This window comes from Leuresthes tenuis, unplaced genomic scaffold, assembly GCF_036924035.1.
Source record: "Leuresthes tenuis unplaced genomic scaffold, fLeuTen1.0.hap1 SCAF_9, whole genome shotgun sequence".
Lineage (NCBI taxonomy): Eukaryota > Metazoa > Chordata > Actinopteri > Atheriniformes > Atherinopsidae > Leuresthes > Leuresthes tenuis.
The window spans coordinates 1,106,283-1,126,665 of NW_027325363.1; the positions used below are offsets into that span (position 1 = coordinate 1,106,283).

The 20,383-nt window shown below is 45.7% G+C and overlaps 1 protein-coding gene across 1 annotated transcript in view; it reads left to right on the top strand.

Annotated features, from left to right (window-relative positions):
* The first annotated feature begins 366 nt into the window (after positions 1 to 366).
* il1rap (interleukin 1 receptor accessory protein) overlaps positions 367 to 20,383 on the top strand; it is a 33,833-nt gene continuing 13,816 nt past the window's right edge. The window contains exons 1-4 of the mRNA XM_072391858.1: positions 367 to 944; positions 7,932 to 8,011; positions 16,037 to 16,232; positions 16,674 to 16,757. Of these exons, the coding sequence (XP_072247959.1) occupies positions 943 to 944; positions 7,932 to 8,011; positions 16,037 to 16,232; positions 16,674 to 16,757 (362 nt within the window). The 5' untranslated portion in view covers positions 367 to 942. The remainder of the gene's footprint in view (positions 945 to 7,931; positions 8,012 to 16,036; positions 16,233 to 16,673; positions 16,758 to 20,383) is intronic.

Sequence of the window (20,383 nt, forward strand, 5' to 3'; positions counted from 1 at the left end):
AACAGGAAGCCGCGGCTCGTGTGATCCTCCCTGAAACGCCAGATGTGTGTTTTTGGCCTTTTTTCTTCCTTCAGCGGGACTCAGTTCCTCGGTGATACAACAGGATCCTGCAGCCGGTTACATGAAGTTCAGCTGCTCTGTGGTTTATTGCGACATATTTCACTGAGTGACAGGAATACGGCTTCGTGAAGCCCACTGAGGCGTGTGCGCGTGTTTGGGGCTGGCTTCCTTCTTCACTGTGCGCCACTTTTCTTGCGCCACTCAGAGCAGCGAAGACGCGCAGAGTGAACGGCCGCGTGCTGCCTCTGTTTATCGGGCTGTGGTCGGAGGAGCTCGAGCTGTTGGGAAATCAGAGATGGGTTTCGCAACAGAAGGAGGAGCGTCGACCGGAATACACACAACTTCGACTTCCTACTTCTAAACACACCAGCTCCGCTCCCCGCCGACCCGCCGCAGCTCTTCTGCGCTCTTCCCGCACTCTGAGCCCGAGCTCCAGCTGTGAGCGGTCCGGTCCCGTCTCTCTCCCTCGTGCCCAGGTTGAGCCGCTAATTGTGCCACTTGGGTGGTTTGAATGAGTTGAGCACGTGAGGGTAACCCGGGCTCATTAATCAGCGGGACAGGCGCCGCGCGCCGCGCAGCTTGGAGCAGTTCCCGGACCGCAGGGGACCGACGCGGTGCGCCCCGAGAGATTTACGGCCGTGGTGGAGTCCTGAGACAGGGGCAGTTCATCATCGGAGCCCCCTTGCTCCCGGTGCTGCCTGGTAGCTGCTGGGGGAGTGTTTGTGAGTCAGCGGCGGGACTCTGTCTTTCTGGTCCCGGTCCAGATCCAGATCCAGGCTCTGATCCTGCTCCTCCTCCGCCCGCCGGGACTGGCTGCTGAACACCCCCGACTGGCTCATCCCGATCGGACACATCTGGCAGGACCCCCCCGACCTCAACCCAATGTAAGTCACCGCCTGTTTGGTTCTGTTTCTAAACGGAATCATTTTATCCACAAAATGTTCATTTTCTGAATACTGAACACAGTTCGGAGAGTTTCTCTTAATAAGCGGCTCACCCTGCTGGCTGAAGGTCTCCAGCATGGAGAACCCCACCGCCCACCGCTCCACTCTCAGGTCGCAGAATCCTGGTTGGAAATCTGCCACTTTAAAGTTATCACTGATATTTTTACCCATCTTTTGAGGCTGAGCGCACGGCTGCACCGCAGCAGCGATGCCGCCTGCGTGCTCCAACATTCGGCTGCAAGAAACTACACCGACCTGCTTTCACCCCAAAGTAATGACAACTTCAGGCAAACATCTGCCTTTTTATCTCTGCAGCGAAAGACAGCGATGGAAGAATTGATTTATTTAAAATGCAGAAATTATTTTTCAGCCGAATTCGATACAAAACCCGAAAAGTTCCCAGAACGATTCGTAATTAATGGAAAGTTTCGTTATAAATGACTAAAGTGACGTCAGATTGAGATGGACGCGCTGAAGCCGGAGTCTGGGGCATGCTTCCTCCCTGACAGTCTGTTGCTGCTCGCCATCGATCCGCTCGGATAATCAGATTATAGGCGGTCGGGTCAGTTCGGGGACTCTGCAGCGATCAGCAGAAACGCGCCGCCTCTTCATCATCACCATCATCAGACCTGAGCTCTGTAAATCTTTACGGACGGATCAGGGCAGTAATTCATCTGATCTGGAACAAATAAATATTCCATCAAACGAGCTCAAAGACTGAAGTGAATTAAAAAGCTGAAAATGCTTCATGCTGCTCAGCGGCTGAAAATTACTTATCAACTACCCAGAATCCTCTGGGGCACCAGTTGGGAGGCGCTACCTGCAGCTCTCACACACTTTGGTGTATAAACACACCCAGGCAGGTAGCCAGCTGGCTTTATTGAGTGTGTGTGTGTGATGGATGGTGTTGTTGAGCAGCTCCGGTTCTGTATGTCCCTCCAGGGATCCACTCACTCTGCCTGATCATCCTCCGTGACGCGTTATCTCTTCGCTCCGCAGGTCAGACTGGCTTCAGATTTGAAATGTGGGACAAAGTTCAGACCCTGAAGATGATCTTTTACTGTTTCAGCTCAGCCCAGAAACAGAAACTCTCAAACTTTGGCTCATTTCTGCCCACATTCAGAGGAAGGGAACATTTTACAAGATGACAGGTGACTTTATCAATCCCAGAGGGAAATGAGGTTGTCGTAGCAACCGGGTACAAGGTATGGATGCAGAATAAAAACAGGGAAAATTGTAATAGAAATACAAGAAAAGTTCAGAGAATGAAACGTTGAGGTAGAGGTTTAAAAAGAGGAGTTTTACGCATCATTTGATGCTTCTTCAGCACAGAATCCAGCTCCTCACCTCTTTGCTGAAGTCTCTCCTCCTTTGGTTCGGACTCTTTCCTGCAGCCGAATATTTAAGGAGGAGGAACATTCATCCACCAGGTTCCTCTGAGCAGCGCAGCAGACGGCGTTCCTGTCTGTTTACGGGCCTAAAGCGCTCCAGACCCGACGCCTCTGACTCTGTCGCCACAAACTGTTGCATCATTCGCTCACTTTCAGCTGCAGTTGAACCCTGGGCGACCCTTTGACCCCTGATTCGCTGCTCGCTGGCCTGTGATTGGCTGCCCGAGTTTTCCCGACATGTTTTTGTTGGACGAGAGAAAAGTAACGAGACTCTGCTGCTCAGGGAGTGTTTGACTGAATGTAAACAGTCTGTTATTCAGTAACCAGCGTCGCATCATGGATGCAGGGAACATTAATCAGCTCTGTAAACATGCAGGGGTCATCCAGGGGTCATCCTGGGGTCATCCAGGGGTCATCCAGGTGTCACCCAGGGGTCTGGAGGAGTTTCAGTGTAAAGGACGAGGGAGCAAGCCTAAGCTGGACCCGTGACCTCTGACCCCTCAGATCTCTGAGCCTAAGCTGGACCCATGACCTCTGACCCCTCAGATCTCTGAGCCTAAGCTGGACACCGTGACCTCTGACCCCTCAGATCTCTGAGCCTAAGCTGGACCCCGTGACCTCTGACCTCTTAGATCTCTGAGCCTAAGCAGGACCCCGTGACCTCTGACCCCTCAGATCTCTGAGCCTAAGCTGGACCCCGTGACCTCTGACCCCTCAGATCTCTGAGCCTAAGCTGGACACCGTGACCTCTGACCCCTCAGACGGCACTGCATCAAGAACCGTCATTCATCAATTAATCTTTTAAATGGAAACATTAATAAGTGGGAAAAGGTTCACTGACTTTATGGGATGCTGCAGGTCTGAGGTGTAGAAATGATGTTTGTTACCAGATTAAATGAAGCTGAACAGGAAACATGCTGAGTTCAGACAGGATGTAAGAGTCTGATTATACAAGAATCTGTGGCTCTGAGACAGAAGTTAGACCTGAAGCAGACGTCATTCAGCGTCTCCAGAGGAGGAAATGTTGGTCTCATCAGAACCTATTCTGGTAGAACCAGAAACTGGGTCCTAAGGAGACCAAATGCAGGGAAGGGAAGGTTTCAGCAGAACTCCAGCTTTAAGGGAAGGTTTCAGCAGACTTTAAGGGAAGGTTTCAGCAGAACTCCAGCTTTAAGGGAAGGTTTCAGCAGACTTTAAGGGAAGGTTTCAGCAGACTCCAGCTTTAAGGGAAGGTTTCAGCAGACTCCAGCTTTAAGGGAAGGTTTCAGCAGACTTTAAGGGAAGGTTTCAGCAGACTTTAAGGGAAGGTTTCAGCAGAACTCCAGCTTTAAGGGAAGGTTTCAGCAGGACTCCAGCTTTAAGGGAAGGTTTCAGCAGACTTTAAGGGAAGGTTTCAGCAGACTCCAGCTTTAAGGGAAGGTTTCAGCAGACTTTAAGGGAAGGTTTCAGCAGACTTTAAGGGAAGGTTTCAGCAGAACTCCAGCTTTAAGGGAAGGTTTCAGCAGGACTCCAGCTTTAAGGGAAGGTTTCAGCAGACTTTAAGGGAAGGTTTCAGCAGACTCCAGCTTTAAGGGAAGGTTTCAGCAGACTTTAAGGGAAGGTTTCAGCAGAACTCCAGCTTTAAGGGAAGGTTTCAGCAGACTCCAGCTTTAAGGGAAGGTTTCAGCAGACTTTAAGGGAAGGTTTCAGCAGAACTCCAGCTTTAAGGGAAGGTTTCAGCAGACTTTAAGGGAAGGTTTCAGCAGACTCCAGCTTTAAGGGAAGGTTTCAGCAGACTTTAAGGGAAGGTTTCAGCAGACTCCAGCTTTAAGGGAAGGTTTCAGCAGACTTTAAGGGAAGGTTTCAGCAGGACTCTAGCTTTAAGGGAAGGTTTCAGCAGCTTTAAGGGAAGGTTTCAGCAGACTTTAAGGGAAGGTTTCAGCAGAACTCCAGCTTTAAGGGAAGGTTTCAGCAGACTCCAGCTTTAAGGGAAGGTTTCAGCAGACTTTAAGGGAAGGTTTCAGCAGATTCCAGCTTTAAGGGAAGGTTTCAGCAGACTCCAGCTTTAAGGGAAGGTTTCAGCAGACTCCAGCTTTAAGGGAAGGTTTCAGCAGACTTTAAGGGAAGGTTTCAGCAGACTCCAGCTTTAAGGGAAGGTTTCAGCAGACTTTAAGGGAAGGTTTCAGCAGACTTTAAGGGAAGGTTTCAGCAGAACTCCAGCTTTAAGGGAAGGTTTCAGCAGACTTTAAGGGAAGGTTTCAGCAGAACTCCAGCTTTAAGGGAAGGTTTCAGCAGACTTTAAGGGAAGGTTTCAGCAGACTCCAGCTTTAAGGGAAGGTTTCAGCAGACTTTAAGGGAAGGTTTCAGCAGACTCCAGCTTTAAGGGAAGGTTTCAGCAGACTTTAAGGGAAGGTTTCAGCAGACTCCAGCTTTAAGGGAAGGTTTCTGCAGACTTTAAGGGAAGGTTTCAGCAGACTCCAGCTTTAAGGGAAGGTTTCAGCAGACTTTAAGGGAAGGTTTCAGCAGACTCCAGCTTTAAGGGAAGGTTTCAGCAGACTTTAAGGGAAGGTTTCAGCAGACTCCAGCTTTAAGGGAAGGTTTCAGCAGACTTTAAGGGAAGGTTTCAGCAGACTCCAGCTTTAAGGGAAGGTTTCAGCAGACTCCAGCTTTAAGGGAAGGTTTCAGCAGACTCCAGCTTTAAGGGAAGGTTTCAGCAGACTTTAAGGGAAGGTTTCCGCAGACTTTAAGGGAAGGTTTCAGCAGACTTTAAGGGAAGGTTTCAGCAGACTTTAAGGGAAGGTTTCCGCAGACTCCACACTTTTCTCTGGGAGATGACAGCAGGGTAATGTGCTGCAGGATGTTAGAGGACACACCAGCCATAATTGATTCTTTTGCCAGTGAAAGGAAAATGTATGAGAGCGGCTCCGGTTCCTCGCAGGAGGATGGTGGCGTTATTCTCCTGAGCTCTGCTCTTTGTGTCTACTTCCTGCTTTTGTTCACCGGTTATCGTCCCGGCAACACGATGAGACTCACGAGCAGCATGTAGCTGACAGAGAGCAGACACTTCCTGTGAATTAGAGGTTAGTTTATAAGAAGAACTTATAGGATAATAGCAGGTGGGAATGAATCAGATGCAGTCACTGCTCAGTGACTAATCCAAACCTCTGATGTTCATGCACACTGGAGGCTCAGTGAGGTGCAGTTTTAGCTGGTTTATCTCATAACTTACGGCCTTATTATTAACTTCCTGTTGAGGAGAAAACTTTATTGGATCTTTTGATGTTTATCAGTGATTTCCATCAGGTGTTTATTCGTCCTTCCTGCCTTTGTCTATCCTGAATTCTCTTCTCCTCCTCAGCTTTTCTCCTCTTTGTTAAGGTCAGTTCATGCTCTGCTGCCTGTTCTTTCATTAAATAAACTCACAAAACAGCATCCAAACCCACCCACTCCTCTTATATTGGCCTTTTATGACAGTAATATGTCATAAATTAGTAAAATTAGTAAAAAAATTAGTAAAAAGACATAAAACAAATGAGTTCAGTCTGAGTAATTAGACGCTAACCTGTGGAACATTGAATTTAATCATGGAGCACATTGAATCTTACTGGATCTGCAGGCTTTTACCTCGGAACTCATTCTCTAAACATCCATTAACAGATAAAGCGTCTGTACTTGGAGATGAAGCCGCTCGGTTCAGCATAATTCAACAAATCTTTTGCTCAAACGACCACACAAACGCTCCTGAGGACAGTTTTAGAGTCACCAGCTAACCTAACAGCATGTTTCTGGACAGGGAGGAGACCGGAGAACCCGGGAGAACCCAGGCAGACAAGGGGAGAACATGCAGACTCCTCAAAGACAGAACCAGCCAGGATTAGAACCTGGAACCCAGCTCCAGGAACCCTTTTCTCTAACTATACTTAGGGGAGAACATGCAGACTCCTCAAAGACAGAACCAGCCAGGATTAGAACCTGGAACCCAGCTCCAGGAACCCTTTTCTCTAACTATACTTAGGGGAGAACATGCAGACTCCTCACAGACAGAACCAGCCGGGTTTAGAACCTGGAACCCAGCTCCAGGAACCCTTTTCTCTAACTATACTTAGGGGAGAACATGCAGACTCCTCACAGACAGAACCAGCCAGGATTAGAACCTGGAACCCTTTTCTCTAACTATACTTAGGGGAGAACATGCAGACTCCTCACAGACAGAACCAGCCGGGATTAGAACCTGGAACCCAGCTCCAGGAACCCTTTTCTCTAACTATACTTAGGGGAGAACCTGCAGACTTCTCACAGACAGAACCAGCCAGGATTAGAACCTGGAACCCTTTTCTCTAACTATACTTAGGGGAGAACATGCAGACTCCTCACAGACAGAACCAGCCGGGATTAGAACCTGGAACCCAGCTCCAGGAACCCTTTTCTCTAACTATACTTAGGGGAGAACATTTAGGCTCCTCACAGACAGAACCAGCCGGGATTAGAACCTGGAACCCAGCTCCAGGAACCCTTTTCGAGGGACCTGCTGTAGCTGACCGTGCTGAAGAGCAGGCAGTCAAACATGGGCTTGTGCTATCTCTGCTGTCTCTGTTGGGTGGAAAAGCAGCAGGTCGGTCCACAGGTTCGATGCTCCAGAGTCTAACAGCTGCTTCATAGCAAGTCGACCGACATTTATGGTGTAAAATCCTGAAAAGTTCTGCTTCTCCAATGGTTTGTTGTGGTGATTGTTCTCTTAAACTTGCTCGTTTCCTTCAGGGAGGTTGAAAATAAAGGATGGAGTGAAGAGCCAAAGGTACATGTTGGATTTAATTGGTTAAGCTAAACTAAAGATTAAACTCCGGTCTGTTTGTTCTCATCAGTCGGCTGACTTTGTGCACGGAAACGAGGGCCTTCCAGCAGATTTTATTAGATTTTACACGAGAAGAAGAAGAACAAACATCTCACTGACAGCGTTGGTTTGTTTAGCTAATGTCAGGTAATGAGAAGAGTAAATGGAGCCAAATTAAACTCATCTCGGTTGCTTTTTATTCCAATTAAACTCATTCAATGAGTTAATGAGCAAAGCGTCTCATCTCAGTAACCTCCAGGCTGCATCCTGCCGCCTCAGCAGAAGAAAGAGAAGCTGCACACATGTTTTTAGAGGATGAACAGCAGCTGATGAGGCCCAGACAACGGTCCAAAGTGAGCAAACCGAACTTTTAGAGCTCCTGAAGACGTGTTTGCAGCTCATCTGCAGTTTCACCGTGATCTATCTGATCAATAAGAAGTTAAATGTTTGATTACTTCACCAAGCAGCCTCTCTCAGGACTGAGGAGATGAACTGCAGGGTTGGAAAACGTGACCAAAGGGCCTGACATGACGTTTTCTTTGATATTTTTCCTGGTGGAAGTTGGAAATTTCCCATTTGTCACTGAATGCAGCATTAAGCCTGACAGAATAGGTCCTGAATAAGGGATCAGAGATGAGATCAGAGCTCAGAGACAAACATTAAGTGAGACACGAGCTTAAAGAGATGAACGATGTAACGCTAACGCTCCTCTTCCTCCCTCTGCAGGGCGCCCTTCCTCCTCCTCCTCCTCCTCGGAGTAATCGGCGGGAGACGGGCTGTTGTCAGTCAAGCCAGCGACCCGACAGGTAGGTGACATCTGTGACAGATTGGAGCTCATTAGGAGACACGAATAGGTGGCTCGAGTCCAGTTTAACAGCCGACTGGAAGCTGGAGAACACTTTGATCATCCCCTCTGAAGCAGAGGGACATAAAAACAGGAGTTTTTAGATCGTTTAATGTCCACAAACATCAGGTCAGGATGTCGGGTTCTGTCTGCGCTAACAGGAGCAGAAATAGGATGTTTATGGTGGGGGAGCGGGGATTTTCTCCAGGGATTTCTGGTAGAAATATGATGTTTCTGCTCCTGTTTTGTGGTGGGACTCCAACAAAAGTCAAGGTTAATAAAAAGCAGAGGGATTTTCAGCCCTTGTTCCTGAGCATTTTAAAAGGATCAATAGTTCTGCAGCTTTCTGAAACCTTTAAAGTGTCCTGATCAACAGTTCTGCAGCTTTCTGAAACCTTTAAAGTGTCCTGATCAACAGTTCTGCTGCTTTCTGAAACCTTTAAAGTGTCCTGATCAACAGTTCTGCAGCTTTCTGAAACCTTTAAAGTGTCCTGATCAACAGTTCTGCAGCTTTCTGAAACCTTTAAAGTGTCCTGATCAATAGTTCTGCAGCTTTCTGTAACCTTTAAAGTGTCCTGATCAACAGTTCTGCAGCTTTCTGAAACCTTTAAAGTGTCCTGATCAACAGTTCTGCAGCTTTCTGAAACCTTTAAAGTGTCCTGATCAACAGTTCTGCAGCTTTCTGTAACCTTTAAAGTGTCCTGATCAACAGTTCTGCAGCTTTCTGAAACCTTTAAAGTGTCCTGATCAACAGTTCTGCATCTTTCTGTAACCTTTAAAGTGTCCTGATCAATAGTTCTGCAGCTTTCTGAAACCTTTAAAGTGTCCTGATCAACAGTTCTACAGCTTTCTGAAACCTTTAAAGTGTCCTGATCAATAGTTCTGCAGCTTTCTGTAACCTTTAAAGTGTCCTGATCAATAGTTCTGCAGCTTTCTGAAGCTCTTTCACAGTTTTTCTTTGCACATTTTCTGCTTTTTCCCTCATCTTCAGTCCTTGTTCCTGAGCATTTTCAGTGTTTTTTCTTTGTTCAGCCACTGAACTCTGACCTTTGAAGCATTCAGGCAGAAAAAAGGCTCCTAACTCAAGGGATGAACCAGTGTTGTGTCGACACAGAACAGACAACTTAGCAAAGAAGCCATTTTAAACTGGATCTTTAGGCACTTTGTTACCAGCAGCCTGTCACAAAGACACATCATTTGTTCCCATTTCTTTAGCTGCATCTATGAAAAACAGCAAAGAAAACACAGTTTGACAGACAGAAAATAGGATTTCTGCAGCAACAAGGTGATTCCCAAAGAGCTATTAGCTGAAAACTTGGCATATCTCAGCATGGTGTGCAGTGTGTCCTTAAAACATTTGAGGAAACTGGACAAGTGGAGGACAAAAGAAGAAGAGTCAGGCCTAAAAAACTATCTACAGCAGATGAACAGGATCTGAAAGTGATGTCCTTAAGAAAGAGGAAAAAATCCAGCTGTGACCTGACAGGACCTGAGAGATGCATCTGGACCTTCAGCTGATCCATCTACTGTTGGCCCAAGCCTCATCAGAAATGGGCTCCATGGAAGGGTGGCTGTCAAGAAGCCGTTCTTAAGGAAGGGAAACAGGGAGAAAAGGCTGAGCTGTGCCAAATGACACAAGAAGTGGACTGAAAATCAGTGGCAACAGGTCTTATGGAGGGATGAATCCTCCCCAGAGCCCGGACCTCAACATTATTGAAGCAGTGTGGGATCATCTGACAGAGAACGGAACAAAAGGCAGCCCACATCCAAAGAAGAGCTTTGGGATGTCCTTCAAGAAGCCTGGAGAACTATTCCTGAAGACTCCTTAAAGAAATGACAGAAAGCTTGTCTCAGAGGGTTCAGGCTGTGTTGGAGAATAAAGGAGCTCAGACCAGAGATTCACTTTAAAGCTGCTGAGAACTGAGAAAAACTCTGTTTCTGCCTCAGATTCTGGGTTTAAGTTCAGGTTTGAACATGTTTCAGTGAATCTCTGCAGCTGTTTCCATGGAAACATGTAAAGAAATGAAGCTGATCAGGAGTTTTGTCTTCAGATATGACAAATGAAAGCAGTGAAAACAGCTAAACTGTGTATCTTTCCTTGTTAAAGAGGCCAGTCTTGCTGATTCCTCCCTTTAAGGCAGCAGAACTGCAGCTTGTTACAGATGGATGGATGATGTTTGGAGGTGGGAAGGTGGTGCTGGAGGGAGGATGGAGGGATGAGCCTGGAGGTATTAGTGTAGATGGATGGACAGATAGTGAGAGGGGGAGGAGGTGGATGTCGGAGAAGGTTTTAATAGAAAGACTAATACTCCGGCCGGGGAAACCTGACAGGTCAATTACCGACACGGCGGGTTCCACTCTGTGCAGGAGAAGTGGAGCGCCTCCATTAATCCAGCTCAGTGTTCAGGATCCTGAGAACCAGCTGGGCCTGAACGGGCCTCAAACTGAGGCTCTGGACCCTCGGTGGGTCCCTCTGCTACAGAAAAGATTTGCTGAGGAGGAGCCTTTTTTATTGTTTATTAAAGCCATTCAGAGGTGGTGTCTTTGCAGTCATTTCATCATAAATGAATCTGCCAGCTGCCTTGATTAATCACTTCGGTTAAAAAGAAGTCAGAAAAATGAAGGATCATCAGAATTCGCTGTGATGTCTTTTATGTAAAAAGTTTAATCTCTAAGAAGAAGAAGAATGGTTCACACAATATCCAACTAATCAACATTTAATTACTAATTAACATGTAGAAAGCTGAAGTGCAGCAGAGAGGAAGGTAGAAACCTTCAGAGGTCTCCATCAGTGGGTCGGGCTGCTGTTTCTGTTGCTTAGCAACAACTTAGCTGATGATGTCACACACAGCGTCAGCAGGTAACTCAGGTGAACTCTCAGCAGACAACATGGACAGAAACTCACAGCCAGCAGCTCAACATCTGGGCTGCAGAGACGCTCCAGGATTCCACCATCTGTTGTTAACCAGCTCTGTGATCCTCCTCCTTTACTGTTAGCGCTCTGTCTGCAGTCTCTGTCTGCCCGGATAGTCTTAAAGCTGAGCAGAGAGCTGTTAGAGCTGTTCCTGCAGCCAGGTCCAGGATTCCACCATCTGTTGTTAACCAGCTCTGTGTTCCTCCTCCTTTACTGTTAGCGCTCTGTCTGCAGTCTCTGTCTGCCCGGATAGTCTTAAAGATAGATGGATGGACTGTTTGTCAGTAGTTAAAGTTTGAAAGATGGTTCTGGGGTTGAGAAAGTTCCTGCAGAGCTGAAGGAATTACAAAGATACAGAGGTTCAGTGAGATTAAAGCAGAGCCTGAATAATCCTCGTTTTGCTCTCCGTTGGGTCAGTTGTTGTAATTTATCAGGGTTGACTGGTCTTTTGGTCCCTCTGGGACCTCCTGCCAGGGACTGTTTGTCAGATCTTTCTGCTTATTCCTCAGAAGTTCTATCCTTTAATGTTCAGGGATGTAAAAGCTCTCTCTGACTGCTGTGTTGATCCCATCCGTGGTACTGCTACTGTTTCTGGGACTTAGTTTGGCGCCTTAACGGTGAAAGTTGTGATTTATTTCAGTGCATTAGATGCTGTGTTGTGAGAAGACTTCAGAGGAGACCTCTGCATGCAGAAGCCATTCGTCATCACTTTCATTATTAGATTCAGTATCGAACAGCTAACTTCAGTCTAATGAACTTTTCCATTAAATTCTGTGTTCGGTCCTGCTTTTGTTCCCTGATTCAAACCATTAGTCAATTAGATCAATTGTTTCTTCCTAAAAGCAGGATTTCTCATCGGGTCTGCGGTACATTTTGGTTCTGACGAGGTTCTGACCCTGTTTTTTCGACGGTTTCTCATCGTGTCACACTTACGATCCACCGCTCAGCCTCCGTTAGAGATCACCTGCAGCAGGATGCAGGAAGGCTGAAGCTTCATTTGGCTCCAGAGTTAGAGCTCCATCTGTCCAGAGTTAGAGCTCCATCTGTCCAGAGTTAGAGCTCCATCTGTCCAGAGTTAGAGCTCCATCTGTCCAGAGTTAGAGCTCCATCTGTCCAGAGTTAGAGCTCCATCTGTCCAGAGTTAGAGCTCCATCTGTCCAGAGTTAGAGCTCCATCTGTCCAGAGTTCAGAGGAGACGGAGGCTTCACATCAGGGGACTCAAGACTCGAGTCTTCATCTTTTACTTTTATTTGATTTCAGTCTTTGTGTTCATCGCTGGTGCTGCTTCAGTTTTGCACTTGAGAATCAGCAGTGACGGCTTGTGGTGACATTGAATGGGGGGGCTAATGTATTATAAAAGCCAAGTAGTTGTATTTCAACATAAAAGGTGTCCAACACAACAGCACGGGCCTTTTCAACAAACCACCAAAACACTATTTAGAAGAATGCACTGTTGGAGAATATACCATCTACCATCTCTCTGTAAATACAAATACTTTCACACCATAAAAGGTTTTAAAAAAAGGTCAACGCAGACTTATAGCCTATTGCAATTAGCTTTGGAACACAATAATCCAAACATCAGCACAAAACTAAAATAGTAACTCCAGAAAAACGCTCCAGAAAGACGTTAAGAAAAGAAATATTCCACAAAATGTGCCATCTGTGTGACATGAATGGGGGGGGTCTACCTTATTTGAAGAGAAGCTTCAAGAGGCCGTTAGCCGTTAGCCTTTCTAACGTTAGCTGTTAGCCGTTAGCCTTTCTATCGTTAGCCGTTAGCCTTTCTAACGTTAGCTGTTAGCCTTTCTAACCTTAGCCGTTAGCCTTTCTAACGTTAGCCGTTAGCCAGTCCTTTCTAACGTTAGCCGTTAGCCTTTCTCTCAAACCAAGTTACACAAAAGCTATGATTCTGGCGCTTTTCTTTCTGTGTAATTTGGATCCTTTGGATGTTGTGCCCCTACTTTTTTCACCTGAGGACATTGAAGAAAACGGATTTGAAAGTAAATAATCCACTTCCTTAATGCCGATGCCTGCAACACGCAATCAAGTAGAGTCGTCTGTGATTGGTCCAAATCTGCTGGCTTTGGGCTGTACAGATTTAGCCCAAATGGAGGGGGCGGGACTTACAACCTGTCACTCAAATGTTGAAGAAAAATCAAGTGTAACTGAGCTGCTTCGCTTGGGCTGTAGATAATTAGCCCGTTTTCACCGATTTCATGGGTTTCAGTTCAGATTTTGCTCCGCCTCTGATCAAAAATTAAAAAACAACTTGTTTAAAGTTTTTATTGAAATATTTATATATTATATTCTAATTTTTATTGAATAATGTAGGCTGAGCCTGTTAGTTATACCAGCCGTCGCTGAGAATCAGTATGATTTACAGACATGTTCTCAAGGGAAACCCATTTCAGACTCACTGATTCAGCTACTGAACTGTTTAGTGTTCGCAGGCCGATGCAGGGTCGGGATACTTTTAGGAGGCCGGGGGCAGGGACACGTTCAGGGTCACTTTCTGCAGCGTTTCTCTCAGATTTGGTCAACATTTCAGGCTGTTTAATCAGAAAAAGCCTTCCTCTGTGACGGATCGTGTCATTTTTCAGCATTAAGTCCTTAATGTGCAGCTCAGATGAGTTTTAAAGGATCAGCCGCCCTCTGGGCTTTAATCCTTTAATGAGATGAAGTGTGGTAACATCGTTCCTCTTAACAAGGCCAGTTAACGACGACATCGTCTAAGCTCAGTTTGATCGGCACATAAAAACTTTACATCAGAGCCAGTTTGCTGGAGCAGATCCAGGAGGAAGAGCTGCATCTGCCTCTTCTTCCTTCCTCTCAGCTCTCATCAGGAGGATTTAAAAGAAGTTTAGAACCTTTCCTTAAGCATTAACCTCATCATTAACGTTCCTGTTTGTATCCAGATGATTTGCAGACCTTAGATTGTGTTGGTGGTTCATAAGCATGTTACGCTGCATCAGTTAGACGAGTGAAAGCTGCTGTTTTAGCCTTTTGTGATGCAGAAATCCTGCTTCATCTCTGTTGGATCTGCAGCTAAACTTACTGAACCTCATTTTAACGGTGGAATCAGGCCATCAAACAGTTTATGACACAGTTTATTGCATCCAGGTAACAGTTACTGCCATCTAGTGGTCACGTTGGAGATAACAGCCGTGTTAAATGTTAAAATCTGTATGTGTCGAGGAGAAATGGGTCATTTTGAGCTTTTGGCCTGGAGCCTGTCCGGTGGTCCAGTGGAGGCTTTCTGGGTCATGCTCTCATGGGATGATGCTCAGTTTCAGAACTTCTTTGAGCTGTTTCTGGGGCTCTTGGGGGAGTTGTGGAACTGCAGGAATGACAGAAATCCTTAAAGAGGAGCTGGCGTCTCCTCTAATACTTCCTGTTGTGTTCGAAGTTGAATCGATTGTAATTCAAGTGTTTTGACTCGTCAGACGCTGTTTGGGAGAAATAGGAGTGTGAGATGCTTCTCGTGGTTCTCAGTTCCAGAGATCTTTCTAAGTTCTATCCTTCCATGTTCAGGGATCTGAAGGTTTGATTCCTCCTCTTCGTAAATAGATAAAAACGGTTCTTTTAAAGGTCACAAAAACCATTCATTCAGTTTCCTGTTCGTTACGATGGAAGCATGCACAGCTTTTAGCGACTGTTAATTCTTCTAATGACGTGTTAACAGTCATCCGAGGTCGTGCCGATCCTAACGACGCCAAATCGTTTATCTTCTGGAATCTAGAAGCTCTTCTGAAGCTGAGTCATGTGACCCACAGCAGGAAAGCTTTGCTGTTCGGTTGTTCTGTTCTTTCTCTCTGATGTTACATTTCATCACTTCTGTGGTGTTTTCAGGATTTAATCAAGCGAACGAGTTAAATGTTCATGGAGCTGGAATCTGCCTTTAAACGTCTTTCAGAGCCCATGTTCTACGACTGGGGGGAGTCTTTGGATGATGGATGGATGATGGATGGATGGATGGATGGATGGATGATGGATGGATGAAGGATGGATGGATGATGGATGGATGGATGAAGGATGGATGGATGATGGATGGATGGATGAAGGATGGATGGATGGAGGATGGATGGATGGATGATGGATGGATGGATGGATGATGGATGGATGGATGGATGATGGAGGATGGATGGATGGATGATGGATGATGGATGGATGAAGGATGGATGGATGATGGATGGATGGATGAAGGATGGATGGATGATGGATGGATGGATGAAGGATGGATGGATGGAGGATGGATGGATGGATGGATGGATGGATGGATGGATGATGGATGGATGAAGGATGGATGGATGATGGATGGATGGATGAAGGATGGATGGATGATGGATGGATGGATGAAGGATGGATGGATGGATGATGGATGGATGGATGATTTATGGATGGATGATGGATGGATGATGGATGGATGATGGATGGATGGATGGATGATGGATGGATGGATGGATGATGGAGGATGGATGGATGGATGATGGATGATGGATGGATGAAGGATGGATGGATGATGGATGGATGGATGAAGGATGGATGGATGATGGATGGATGGATGAAGGATGGATGGATGGAGGATGGATGGATGGATGATGGATGGATGGATGATTTATGGATGGATGATGGATGGATGATGGATGGATGATGGATGGATGGATGGATGATGGATGGATGGATGGATGATGGAGGATGGATGGATGGATGATGGATGGATGGATGATTTATGGATGGATGATGGATGGATGATGGATGGATGGATGGATGGATGATGGATGGATGGATGGATGGATGGATGGATGATGGATGGATGGATGGATGGATGATGGATGGATGGATGATTTATGGATGGATGATGGATGGATGATGGATGGATGGATGATGGATGGATGGATGGATGGATGATGGATGGATGGATGATTTATGGATGGATGATGGATGGATGATGGATGGATGGATGGATGGATGATGGATGGATGGATGGATGGATGATGGATGGATGGATGGATGATGGACTGTTTGTCGGTAGTTAAAGTTCTAAAGGTGGTTCTGGTTCTGGGGTTTCAGAGCCCATGTGCTATGACTGGGGGGAGTCCAGCGAGGCGGCGGTCTCGGTTCTGGACGGGGAAGCCGGTTGGCTCTCCTGTCCTCTTTTCTCTCATCCCTCCGTCTACAACTACACCTCGGCCCAGAGCGCCGGACACAACCTGCTGTGGTACCGCCTCCTGGATGGCCACGACCTGGAGCAGCCAATCATGAACAGGTAACCCCGGAAACCGGGTCTTATTTTCACTTTGTCACATTTTTGCTTCTCATTTGGGTTTAAAAAGAGAAAAAAACAACTTTTAGGTGTTTAGGTGCATTTTTATATTTTTATTCCCATAAAAAGGTTCCAAACTGAGCCATGAGAGACAGAAACAGCTTTATCAGCTGCTTTATCAGCTGCTTTATCAGCTGCTTTATCAGAGCAGGACGTCCTCCAACAGCTGACTAATGTCCACTTCAGTGAACCAGCCAATCAGAAACGGCCCCAGCGCCGCTCAGAGGTTGAAGCTGAAGTCCAGCGGTTCCTAGGGTGGGTTAGGACTCACTAATGAGGCTCAAAGCGTCTGCAGTGGAGCTAAAGTCACAGTAAATGTTAGCAGATGAGCTGGAGGCCGAATCCTTTGCTCTGAGTCATGATTTCTGTGATTCTGTTCTGCAGCTCGCGCCTCAGCAAAGACCGAGAGCGACTGTGGCTGCAGCCGGCCGCCGCCAACGACAGCGGACAGTACATCTGCATGCTGCGGTAAGCACATCTGGAACAAGCTGCTCTCACCATTTCACAGGAGTTCAGGTTTGTCTCAGCTCCTCTCAGCTGGACTTTTAGGGAGAAATCCAACTCCCGGAAACACGAAACCTGCTTTTACAGGTGGAATAACGTGTCCTAAACCTGCTTTTACAGATGGAATAACGTGTCCTAAACCTGCTTTTACAGGTGGAATAACGGGTCCTAAACCTGCTTTTACAGGTGGAATAACGTGTCCTAAACCTGCTTTTACAGGTGGAATAATGTGTCCTAAACCTGCTTTTACAGGTGGAATAACGGGTCCTAAACCTGCTTTTACAGGTGGAATAACGTGTCCTAAACCTGCTTTTACAGGTGGAATAACGTGTCCTAAACCTGCTTTTACAGATGGAATAACGTGTCCTAAACCTGCTTTTACAGGTGGAATAACGTGTCCTAAACCTGCTTTTACAGGTGGAATAACGTGTCCTAAACCTGCTTTTACAGATGGAATAACGTGTCCTAAACCTGCTTTTACAGGTGGAATAACGTGTCCTAAACCTGCTTTTACAGATGGAATAACGTGTCCTAAACCTGCTTTTACAGGTGGAATAACGTGTCCTAAACCTGCTTTTACAGGTGGAATAACGTGTCCTAAACCTGCTTTTACAGGTGGAATAACGTGTCCTAAACCTGCTTTTACAGGTGGAATAACGTGTCCTAAACCTGCTTTTACAGGTGGAATAACGGGTCCTAAACCTGCTTTTACAGGTGGAATAACGTGTCCTAAACCTGCTTTTACGGGTGGAATAACGTGTCCTAAACCTGCTTTTACAGGTGGAATAACGTGTCCTAAACCTGCTTTTACAGGTGGAATAACGGGTCCTAAACCTGCTTTTACAGGTGGAATAACGGGTCCTAAACCTGCTTTTACAGGTGGAATAACATGTCCTAAACCTGCTTTTACGGGTGGAATGATGTGTCCTAAACCTGCTTTTACAGGTGGAATAACGTGTCCTAAACCTGCTTTTACAGGTGGAATAACGTGTCCTAAACCTGCTTTTACAGGTGGAATAACGGGTCCTAAACCTGCTTTTACAGGTGGAATAACGGGTCCTAAACCTGCTTTTACAGGTGGAATAACAGGTCCTAAACCTGCTTTTACAGGTGGAATAACGGGTCCTAAACCTGCTTTTACAGGTGGAATAACGGGTCCTAAACCTGCTTTTACACGTGTCCTAAACCTGCTTTTACGGGTGGAATAACGTGTCCTAAACCTGCTTTTACAGGTGGAATAACGTGTCCTAAACCTGCTTTTACAGGTGGAATAACGTGTCCTAAACCTGCTTTTACAGGTGGAATAACGTGTCCTAAACCTGCTTTTACAGGTGGAATAACAGGTCCTAAACCTGCTTTTACAGGTGGAATAACGGGTCCTAAACCTGCTTTTACAGGTGGAATAACGTGTCCTAAACCTGCTTTTACAGGTGGAATAACGTGTCCTAAACCTGCTTTTACAGGTGGAATAACGTGTCCTAAACCTGCTTTTACAGGTGGAATAACAGGTCCTAAACCTGCTTTTACAGGTGGAATAACGGGTCCTAAACCTGCTTTTACAGGTGGAATAACGGGTCCTAAACCTGCTTTTACAGGTGGAATAACGGGTCCTAAACCTGGTTTTACGGGTGGAATAACGTGTCCTAAACCTGCTTTTACAGGTGGAATAACGGGTCCTAAGCCTGCTTTTACAGGTGGAATAACGGGTCCTAAACCTGCTTTTACAGGTGGAATAACGGGTCCTAAACCTGCTTTTACAGGTGGAATAACGTGTCCTAAACCTGCTTTTACAGGTGGAATAACGGGTCCTAAACCTGCTTTTACAGGTGGAATAACATGTCCTAAACCTGCTTTTACAGATGGAATAACGTGTCCTAAACCTGCTTTTACAGGTGGAATAACGTGTCCTAAACCTGCTTTTACGGGTGGAATAACGTGTCCTAAACCTGCTTTTACGGGTGGAATAACGTTCCTAAACCTGCTTTTACAGGTGGAATAATGGGTCCTAAACCTGCTTTTACAGGTGGAATAACGGGTCCTAAACCTGCTTTTACAGGTGGAATAACGTGTCCTAAACCTGCTTTTACAGGTGGAATAACGTGTCTTAAGCCTGCTTTTACAGGTGGAATAACGTGTCCTAAACCTGCTTTTACAGGTGGAATAACGGGTCCTAAACCTGCTTTTACAGGTGGAATAACGGGTCCTAAACCTCCTTTTACAGGTGGAATAACATGTCCTAAACCTGCTTTTACAGGTGGAATAACGTGTCTTAAGCCTGCTTTTACAGGTGGAATAACGTGTCCTAAACCTGCTTTTACAGGTGGAATAACGGGTCCTAAACCTGCTTTTACAGGTGGAATAATGGGTCCTAAACCTGCTTTTACAGGTGGAATAACGTGTCCTAAACCTGCTTTTACAGGTGGAATAACGTGTCCTAAACCTGCTTTTACAGGTGGAATAACGTGTCCTAAACCTGCTTTTACAGGTGGAATAACGTGTCCTAAACCTGCTTTTACAGGTGGAATAACGTGTCCTAAACCTGCTTTTACGGGTGGAATAACGGGTCCTAAACCTGCTTTTACAGGTGGAATAACGGGTCCTAAACCTCCTTTTACAGGTGGAATAACATGTCCTAAACCTGCTTTTACAGGTGGAATAACGTGTCCTAAACCTGCTTTTACGGGTGGAATAACGGGTCCTAAACCTGCTTTTACAGGTGGAATAATGGGTCCTAAACCTGCTTTTACAGGTGGAATAATGTGTCCTAAACCTGCTTTTACAGGTGGAATAACGTGTCCTACATCAGATCAACGTGTTCTCCCGTGTTTAAGACTTCAGATTTGATTAAATTAAATTAAATAAGTTCCAGAATGGATGAAATATCTTAAATATGCTGCCAAGCTACATCTCCTGCCCTCAGTTTGGCTCAGATGCTGCATTCACTGACCACAGGGAATTATCTGAGCTAATTTTTTTGTCATTTCCCACAAACACAGCTCACAATGTTCACATCAAATTCTTCATTTGTTATTCTTGATCTAATAAAACATGAACCAAAAGGCTTTTAGAGCATTTTAGCTCCTTTCTGTCTGTGTTGGACAGATAAAGATTCGCTGATGGAGGTTTTTTCTCCGGTTTGAACACTTAAAATGATGCTGAGTTGATTTCCGGAGCTTCTTGAGGTTTTTTCCACCAGATTAAAGGTGGAGGAAGATGAAACTTTAGACAGACGATGGCTCCTTTGATCCGTTTTGGTTAAAATATGCAGGAGATCAGACTTTGGGCCGTTCTGAAGCTCCTGATTCACTCTGCTGGTTAAGTTAGGACAGAAAAACATTCATTTTTCATCTTCCAAATGTTGACTTTAGCTTTATTTATCTTTATTTTATAAGTCGTTATGACTCTGAGCGTCTTTATTCATCTCGTCACCACAGAGTTAAAACCACATTCCTCATTTAGGGGAAAAGAGCTGAACTTGGATGTGATTCAGTTTTACTCAGACTCACAGAAACTGAGGAATAAATCCTTCATCAGGTGATCCGGCCTGCAGCTCAGACCTGTACTTCTGTCAGACTGAATTAGCTGGACGT